The sequence below is a fragment of the Acinonyx jubatus genome, chromosome D1 (assembly GCF_027475565.1).
Source record: "Acinonyx jubatus isolate Ajub_Pintada_27869175 chromosome D1, VMU_Ajub_asm_v1.0, whole genome shotgun sequence".
Lineage (NCBI taxonomy): Eukaryota > Metazoa > Chordata > Mammalia > Carnivora > Felidae > Acinonyx > Acinonyx jubatus.
Genome location: NC_069390.1, coordinates 56,783,962 through 56,793,527, shown reverse-complemented (window position 1 = coordinate 56,793,527; position 9,566 = coordinate 56,783,962). Strand labels below are relative to the sequence as shown.

At 40.4% G+C, this 9,566-nt stretch overlaps 1 protein-coding gene across 1 annotated transcript in view; it reads right to left on the bottom strand.

The window, feature by feature from the left end:
- Positions 1 to 427: 427 nt before the first annotated feature.
- POLD3 (DNA polymerase delta 3, accessory subunit) overlaps positions 428 to 9,566 on the bottom strand; it is a 52,050-nt gene continuing 42,911 nt past the window's right edge. Inside the window, exons 10-12 of the mRNA XM_027039812.2 lie at positions 8,578 to 8,690; positions 7,348 to 7,423; positions 428 to 2,834 (exon numbers count right to left, since the gene is read on the bottom strand). Of these exons, the coding sequence (XP_026895613.1) occupies positions 2,632 to 2,834; positions 7,348 to 7,423; positions 8,578 to 8,690 (392 nt within the window). The 3' untranslated portion in view covers positions 428 to 2,631. The remainder of the gene's footprint in view (positions 2,835 to 7,347; positions 7,424 to 8,577; positions 8,691 to 9,566) is intronic.

Sequence of the window (9,566 nt, the reverse complement as noted above, 5' to 3'; positions counted from 1 at the left end):
AAGGAAGCCACCATTTGTAGAGCACCTATGTGCTACAACTGTGCACCAAATTTAGGCTGCATGTATACGCTTCTTCAGTCTTGACAATCTATGGTAACTCGTTTTAGCTCTATTTTGACAAAGAACCTGAGGCTTAGAAATGTGCCCAAGGTCACATGGCTAGCAAGTGATGAAGCCAAACTAACACAATGTGCAAGATCAGGACTACATTTTCTCCTAAATGAACTAAAAAATGATGTTGGCTGAAACTAAGGTTTCCCACTGGGTTGAAAAAATGATGAAGGCAGCAAATGACTTGTTCATCTCAGACTATGGGTGTGCAGTTTTAACAATATGAACTGAAAACCAGCCTTGTTCCTGTTCAGAGTTTGAATAATTGCACACACTGCTGCCGTCCTGTCAAATAACAGACTCATCAGACATTCAGTTTGAAGCACTGTTTTAAAACAACTTCTCAAATTTATTTAACTCATGTGGATAACATGGTAGAGTTTTGTATAAAAAGAAAAAAAAGGCCACCACTCCCTCCCTCCTAAGCCTTGCAGACAGCTGAGTTCAGGCAGCATACTGGGTGTGGTGATCAAAGGATTTGCATTATCCTTTCAAAGATGGAACTCCAACTACCACTGGAGTTTTCCAATTCAAAATTCAGTTTCAATAGAGAGCCCAGCAGAATTAAAAAAAAAAAAAAACACAAAAAACTAGATTGTTGCTTTTTTAATTTTTTCAATTCTTATTTAGAAAAATTACTAGAGGCAATGACAAAAATAACCATTTAAAAGATCACTCTCCAGGGGCGCCTGGGTGGCTCAGTTGGATAAGCGTCCGACTTTGGCTCAGGTCATGATCTCACGGTTCGTGGGTTTGAGCCCCGCGCTGGGCTCCATGCTGACAGCTCAGAGCCTGGATCCTGCTTCTGATTCTGCGTATCCATTCCCTCTCTCTCTCAAAAATAAATAAACATTAAAAAAATTTTTTAAAGATCATTCTCCAGAGGTTTTTTGTAAAGGTAAGTCCAGGCTTTCCATCCTTTTACATTTTAAAAAGAAAGAGGGCTGTGGAATACGTCAACCTTTACTCTGCTTATGACACAAAGCGTCTGCCTTCTCAAGTCCTAGATGTAATGCCAGGACTCATCTCCCAAACTTCTGGTCTCAATCAAGTCCATGGGGTGCCTGGCTGGAGAGGCCTGGATGATGGCTGCTAAATATGTTCGTATGAATCCAAGGTCAGTTAGAATCCTAACCTTAAACAGTAGGTTTACTGGATGCTGACTGCATCATGACATACGCAGGCTAAGTCAGACATCCCTCGTCTGTCAGTTGTGAGTCATGCCAGCAGATGAGCCTGTGTTCTTTCCCTAGAGCTCACTGTACCAGATTACTACCTCACCACTTCGATCCACCAAGGTCACTGTCCAGCTATCATGAAAATCACTTAAAAGTTATCAACAGAATAGATGATTTTCCATAAGCAACAAATGAGAATGTGTTACTTGCTGTTTAGTCCTACTAACAACTCAGTCTCTCCACCTTTCTTGGGCAGCCTATACTTTTAGGCAAATAGGAGGGTTAAAATACAGAGGAGCAACATCTGTATAAAAATGTGTGCTTTATTTCTTCCTTGTTACCTTCCTGGAAAATTGCTGTTTCTGAACATTCAGGTTCCTTGAGAAGGAGAACTTTTTCTTAACTGTTGTACCCTGCATACAGAAAAGGCTTTCTCTTTTTAGCCTCCATTTCATTGCCTGGGTTTCACTCTCTAGGTACTAACAGTGGGAAAGGGAGAGAGGAGGAGACAAAAATCACAAAGAGCAGCGTAAAACATGCCCTGTGTCAGCAACATGGCAAGGCCTCCACTATCGTCAATGCTGACACTAAGTAATTTCTGGTGGAGTTGAATACATCATTACATTTCTATTTGTGCTCTGCCTGAGGCTTTTCCCTACCTACTAATTGCGAGTGAAGGTCGAGAGAGCTTTTGTGAAAGGCGCAGAACATAAGCAATGTGCTGGTCTGTAGCCAGGTGTCAGTGTACTTTATAACGGAGGAAGAGAGGATTAAAGGATTATAGGGAGATTTTTGTTTCAGCCTTTAGTCCAACAAAGATTTAAAAGACTTACAGAAAATGGCTTCACATAGAAGTATGGTAGTAGGGAAGGGATTATGGGGAGAGTGGTAAACACAGCCAGTAAAATTCAGGGATAAATGAAGACCCACACAAGTCCACAGAATACAAAGGAACAAAGAAGAATACTTCTTGAGCCATAAGTGCTCAGGACACAGGATTCGGTAGGGACCAGTGAATTAGCAACTAAATGGCTTCAGTGATAATTCTGAAACCTGTTCCAATTTATGTTTGGAGTGAATTCTTCTCCAGAACAGGTCAAGATTGTGCTTAAAAAAATGTCCTTAAAACACAACAGCTTCTTAAATATTCTTTTGCCTCTTGCTTCCAGGTGATTTCCCTTTGGTTAAAAACCAGAAACAGTATAAACCTCACAGGATGGAATAAGTCTTTTGATACAGGCAAGGTGAGGCACAGGATGAACTTACACAGTAAGTGAGAGTCTGTCTGTCTTGGTCTTCTCCCTTGACCACTCCACGTCTCTGAACTAACAGAGATGGCAGTTCACTTCCTCTGGAAGAAGCCAGTAATGGATACTTGTCTGTTGGCTTTGCCCAGAGCAGCAGTCCCTTTCTTTGGGCCCTTTCGTTCTTCTTTGGGTTCTTTTTTCACCATCATGGCGGAGGGTCTATGTACAGAGGAGGTCTTCATCTTAAGCTCCTCTTCACTATCTGTGCAGGATTCACTCACATAGACTTTTTCAGTCACTGGCAGAATAAAAAAAAAAAATGGGAAAGGAGTGGGTCAAGTCATTTAGAACACTGTTATTAAGAGAATGAGATGTCTTGTTCACTCCAATTCCTTCAGACCCTCTGATCAAGGGAGACCCTCTGATCAGCTCACCTAATACTAGAGCCTTCTCCCACTGGGAGATCAGATCAGGCCACCAATAGGAACTGTTTATCTTAAACTCATACAGTGTCTAGTTGGGGCTCAGAGCCAACATTTACCCTTACTGTCTCGCTGCTATGTCCCATGCCTTTTGCCCAAATTCTGCATTTGGGCCCTGGTCAATGCTAGCTAACTTCCTGAACTCTACACTGAACTGTCTGTATCTCAAATACCCACTTCTACCTCCACGCTTTGACTGACTTCTTCAATCTCACTTCCCTGACCCACAGTGCCTGCCTATTTCCTTCCACTGCTGCTTTTCTAGATCTTAATCTCTGCTTTATTCGCCAGTCTTCATCTTGTCTAACCAGGTTCACAGTCAGGGGCCCTCCTGGCTGGCTATATCCTGACATCACCCACTCACTCTCTGCACATCCTAAATACAAGAATTGCAGATTACTCAATTTTTCAGTTCTTAGTTCTAAATGACCGAACACTTACTAGTGGTCTGCATTGTGAAGATAACTGCCCGAAGCAAACTCAATCATATAACAAACTTGATTGTTTTAAGACAATGATAAAATGAGAAACAAAGTTACCAATTCTCTTAATGCCCTATCAACCAAAGGCATACTTTTGTTTTTTCTTATAACAATAAAATTCACTGACCCCCTCCCCCTTTGAAAATAATTTTACCAGTGAGCAGTCAGTATAAGGAAGCTGAAAAGGGCATAGGCACAGACAATAACTTCCAACAATGATGTCACAGAACTGATGAGGGTCTCTTCAGTATTACTGCAGCACACAAACCAATCATGAGAAACAGTACAATGCCACCTTCCTGTGACTTTAGAGAGCTGCAGCAGCTGTATAACCAACATCTACATTCTTTCTCAGCTTTCTTGGTTGCAGCAGGAAGATGAAGAGTAAAGGAAAACATCTCCTCTTGGCTGAACACAGTAACCTAATATGCATCATAAATGCTCAAACGATGAAAGAACATTTTTGTCCTATTAAAGAACAATAATAGTTTTAAGCACTTAATTAGCAATTAAGAACAAACTACTCCAGAGGCAGTGGCTTTGAAATCAACTGTATCTGCATACTAATATGTAGTCTGCCATTTATAAATTCTCAAACTTTTGATGTGCATCAGGATCACCTGCAGGGCTTATTAAAACATTGCTGAACTCTAATTCCAGAGCTTCAAATTCAGTAGGTGAGGGATGGACCTGAGAATTTGCTTTTCTAACATGTTCCCAGGGAATGCTGATGCTGCTGGTCTGGGGACTATACCTTGAGAATCATTGTTCTCTCCTCCCCTGTAAAATGGGAGTAACACTGCCTCACAGAAGGTATGGATGCACCTAGTGATCTTATTAGCAAGTACCCATCAATGCTGGTCTTTCCCTTCACAATGGCAAAGCCATGCTGGAGGTCTGTTGCCGGTAGAGCATTCCTTCACCATACCCATCTAATCCCATTAAGGGTACATAATTAACAGTTCCCTCACTAAGAGTTCCTAGGATTTGTCATTACTTTTAAGAGCCTAGAATTCACTTTGCTGATTCCTATCAACTTAGAGGCTACAAATCACTGAGAAGCTTTAAATATATATATGTAGATATATATATTTACATATATAAAGTGTTCTCAAAGGCCTTACTACTCACCTATGCTCCACAGACCAGAGACATTAGACTCTCCCATGATTTTATTAGAAATGCAGAATTTCAGGTCCTACCTGAGGGCCTACTGAATCAGAATTTGAATTTTAGCAAGATCTTCAAGTAATGTGAAGTTTGAGAAATGCTGCTCTAAGGTACTTAGGGAATTCCCATGGCATACCTATTAGGTCAGCAATTATGATCCCTGAACACTAGCCCAATCTCATCGGCAACTTGAAACGCATTATGCAACTGGATTATTGGAACAAACTTATGAGCTGCTATTTACTCAATATCTCAAATTAGGGAAGTCTGAAGAGCCATATGCAGACATAGAAAAGAAACAACTTACTACTAGTTGGTGGTATAAAACTTGGTCCTTCATAAGCTATACTTTGTATTCAAATGGCAGCAGGTCTATAATGTAAAACTCCAACATCAATTAGCTCATTATTTCATTACTTATTACTGAAACCACTGGTTGTCTCATTGCCAATTCTGTGCAATGCATTGCTTGGGGGAGTTAAAACCAGTCAGGGCAACACCAACAAAATTTCTTCAGCAGCACACTGAGTATACCTCAAGAGCTAAAAGAAGGATTTCTATATTCAAAGCTTTAGTTACTTCAAACTGTAAGACAAAGGAGATTTCAACTTAAAGATACAGAACCTTTATTTTAACTGAGTAACATGCAACTTTTCTGGGCTGCCATTTAAAAAAAAAAAAAAGAGCCCAGTTTACATGGATAACATCAGAATTATTCTCCACTCAATGTTTTGCTGTTAGAATTCTAACTTGTCCAAAAGTCTACCCCACACTAATCTCAGGGGCCCAACTCCCCAGTCCCTGAAGCAAAGTCACAGAAAAGGAAAGATCAGTTTTGAAAACCCCCAGACCAGCTCTCATCCAGCATAGGACAGGACAAGCCCCCTGTGCTGGTACATTTGGAACAGTCCAAACAGAAAGGAAAGCACAACTCCTTTGTTGGTAACAGGAGCCAAGATTCATTAGGTTGAGCTTGGACTACAAACCTTAAAAAAAAAAAAAGTGCTATGTGAGCACGGTTTTCATTGTTGCATCCAAGGCTCTTAATAGTCCTGTCTGGAGACAGGAGTGTAAAAAGTCCACATCCCATACCTGGCCAAAACTTGAGTACTGTGTTTTGAACAAAGCAACAGGTAATTAGCCACAAACTCCCAGTAAATGCTCACAATGATATATCTGACATTTTTCTTTCGGGGTAGAAGGAGGGAAAAACTGGCACTGATGCCTTTGTCCTCTTAAATTTAAAACAAAGAAAAAGTAAGAACTTCAATAGTAAATGCACATATTATCACCACTAGTCAAACCAAAAGGCTTGAAAACACACTATTAGAAGACTGAAAGCAAACAAAACAAAATACAAAAAAACAACCCTAACTTGAAGTCCAGAATTCATAGGCTCACAAAAAATTTGGCACTGAAAAGACCAATTTCCAGTGTAAGGAATTTTATTCCCCGATAATATGCTACAATTAAAATGGCACAGGCCTGAGGTGCTTGGGTGGCTCAGCTGGCTGAGCACTGAACTTTAGCTCAGGTCATGATCTCCTGGTTTCTGGGTTCGGGCCCTACATAGGGCTTTGTGCTGGCAGTGCGGAGCCTGCTTTGGATTCTGTGTCTTCCTCTCTCTCTGCCCCTCCCCCACCTGCATGCTCTCTCCTAAAAATAAACATTGAAAAAAAAATCTTTAAAAAAAATGGCAGAGGCCTTTTCAGAGGAGTGAAAGGTAGGGAACAATGGGACAGGGTTTGCACTTATTCTAACAACCACACAACCTAGGAAAAGTAGATTCTTCAGAATTGATCAATCTTTTTAAGATGAAAGTTTGAAACAGAAAAGGAGAGTCAAGAAAGGGAAAAGATACTTCTTTAGGAGAGCAGGTGCCACAGGAAGGGAGAAACTACAATTATAGTCTATCCAACTAACAGGAGGTTTCCAAGACTAAGCCCACAAGTCTCTGTAAACACAAAAAGTACCAGGATCAGAGCATCCTATTGGCCTGCAAGTGTGAAAGCCCCACAGAAGTTTGAGTCAACTGTGGAAGGGTAGAACAAGCTTAAACATGGCTGAAGAATTCAACCTATAACTAACTGAAAAGCTAAATTCTAATTCCCCTCTAGGTCACCATAAAAAGCACACGTTTTTATCTAACATGACTTACAAACGGGAAACATGAAGTGATTTGGAAGAGTCAAACCCCTCTGGAGAGATGGGACAAAATACCAAGAAGACTCTTGACACTCTCTTCAGAGTCTAATCATCAGTGGGGGCTTCCTTTCCACTGTTCAAATGTATAAAACAACCATTCTAGAAAAAAAAAGTTTCTCAATGTCCGTAACAACATTTTATGTTGGTATTATGGTTTCCATATCGAAAGTGCCTTTAAACGTTACCTCACCTGAATTTTCACAACAATCCCACATATAGGCAAAATGGATATTTTACCTCCATTCCATACATCAAGAAACTCCCTACCAGAGGTGACAGGACTTTTATCCAAGACCTCAAAGCTTATTTCTACAGGATGTGGTCCAAACAAGAACCCATGTTCTGCCTTTCGTTGTAGTGTTCTCTACTCTGCTACTCAGGGTGCGTGCCATGTTTGGCATGAGTCATGTGCACATTCAAGTTTGAAGCACGCTGCTCTGTAAGAGATCACGGAGCCAGAAACTCTTCTTACCTATGCAGCCTTCCTCATCCACAAAGGTCTTAGACTTCAGCACCCGTTTTCGTTTTCTTTTTTCTCCATTTGAGCTCTAAAAGATCACAGGAAGATCAGAGGTTACAACATTCAGTTGATCAATGACTCTATAGAGAAAAATAACAAGAGCTTTTTAATCTACAATAATCACCCTCCAATATTCCATGATGATAAAAAGTTGAATGTGAAACTCTATCCATTTCCTTTTACGGACCAGTCCTACTATACAGACAAGTTTACATTCCTATATATGGAAGCTTGATGTTTAATGCTTATAAGATAACTGTGATCATTCAGTCAACAAACTTTTGGTAAGCAGTGCACCATGGTTAAAAAGACCAATAGGACAAGGACCTTAGCGGATGAGAGAAGCAAGGAAGACAGACCACTGCAATCCACTGTGGTAAGGGCTTTAATGGAGGGCTGTGGCAGACATTATGGAAGCACACAGGAAAGCTAAATCAGATGAGAGGTCCGTGGCATGTACCCTTGCTGTAGATACTTGCTATTTTAGCCTTGATGCTGCAACATTACCCTTGTCTAATTTAGTTTCACACAGATACTACTAATACCAATTTCCTTTTATGTTCAGTGGTCTTTCATCCCACTTTCCTGTCAGCTAATGAGGAAATTAGTGCAAAATTTAAATGACAGTCTTAATACAATGAATTAAAGGAAAACTAATAGTTGTAAAGGAAAAAAACCTTGTTAGCACCTTTCTTCTCAACTCTTCATTATCTACACTAATAGACAAGATGCAGCTGAAGACCATTCAAAACTATATTCCCCCATTTATTGCCAGCTTTTCTCACCCTTCCCTTTTCCAGAAGAGTTTCTGAAGAACAACAAATGTGCATAAGTTGTTTGTTCACTCTATTTCCCAAACTTTGCTCTGATGCAGGCAAGACCTTACTTTGCAAAATTCCAATAGGAGTTGGGTAACACAGCAGCCCTGATGCTGGAGGTCATGAAAAACAAAACCACTCCCAGGCCTGACCTCTGCAACCTTTCTGAGATGCGCCCTATAGCTGAGCTCTCACCGCAGGTGAGGAGAGGGAATGTCCATCCTGTAGTACCTACAGAGAGTGGAATGAGAAAAGAGCCATCTACTGGTGTCCCTGGACTATACAGCAGTGGCCGGTTCAGCATAGTTTCAGGTCCTTGGGAGGTCAGACACATGGAAAGGCAACCATCCCAGTAAAGTTTTACCTTGACAGAAGGAGGCTCTGGTTCAGTCTTAGGCACTGGTTCAGGAGGTGGAGAAGCAGGAGGAGGTGGGGATGGTGACTCAGCTTCATAATCCCCAGGAGAGTCTGGTATGACTGAAATAATGAAACAAGCTTAGCTAAGAGAACTGTGGCGCTATCTGGTACAACGCCTTCTCTGGTGACTTTTTAAATGTCTGTATCCAGCAAAGGACATTTTGCAAGCAGTAATTCATGACAACCAAGGACTTTGCAGTTATAGATCTTTAAAATACACATTTTACTAATTTTATACAAAGAAAACCAGAGAATTAAGAGTTATTAAAGCTGGAATAAACCTTAGAGATTATCTTAGCTAAACCTTTTATTTTGTAGGAAAGTCTAAAGTTGTTTTATAAATATCCACTGATCATCTAACATGTGTCATGTATTCCACTTACAATTGTTTCATTTATCCTCATAACAACCCTAAGAGACAAATATTATTCACACATTACAGTTGGGTAAAAAGAGGCTCAAAGAGGTTAATTAACTTGCCAAGGTCACAGGGCTTACAAATGAGGCAGGAGGTTTTAAACCCAAGTCAGTCTGATGCCACAGCCTTACCATTCCAATTATTCTGTGCTGCCTTACCATTCAGGGCCAGACATTTTCTTTTAAGGTTAAACAAACAGATATAATTCTCAGATTATATCAAATGTTCCATGCCAGAGTCTTCATGACTATGATCCAAGGATTATCTGCAATCACCTGAGATGTTTATTAGACTGAAATATTCCAGCTGATGTTAAGAGCATAAACTTTGGAGGAAAAATCACCTTTGAAACCGTCACAATTATAGCTCTTACAACTAAGACTGGCTTACTATTTTGTATGGGAATTATTTCTAGTGATTGCTCACTGATGAGGCTTGTTTTGTTGTAGTGAGAGTAACCGGAAAGAACACTTTGGGAAAGCAATATTGATCTGGAAGTGGTATCACCCAAGAAGAGA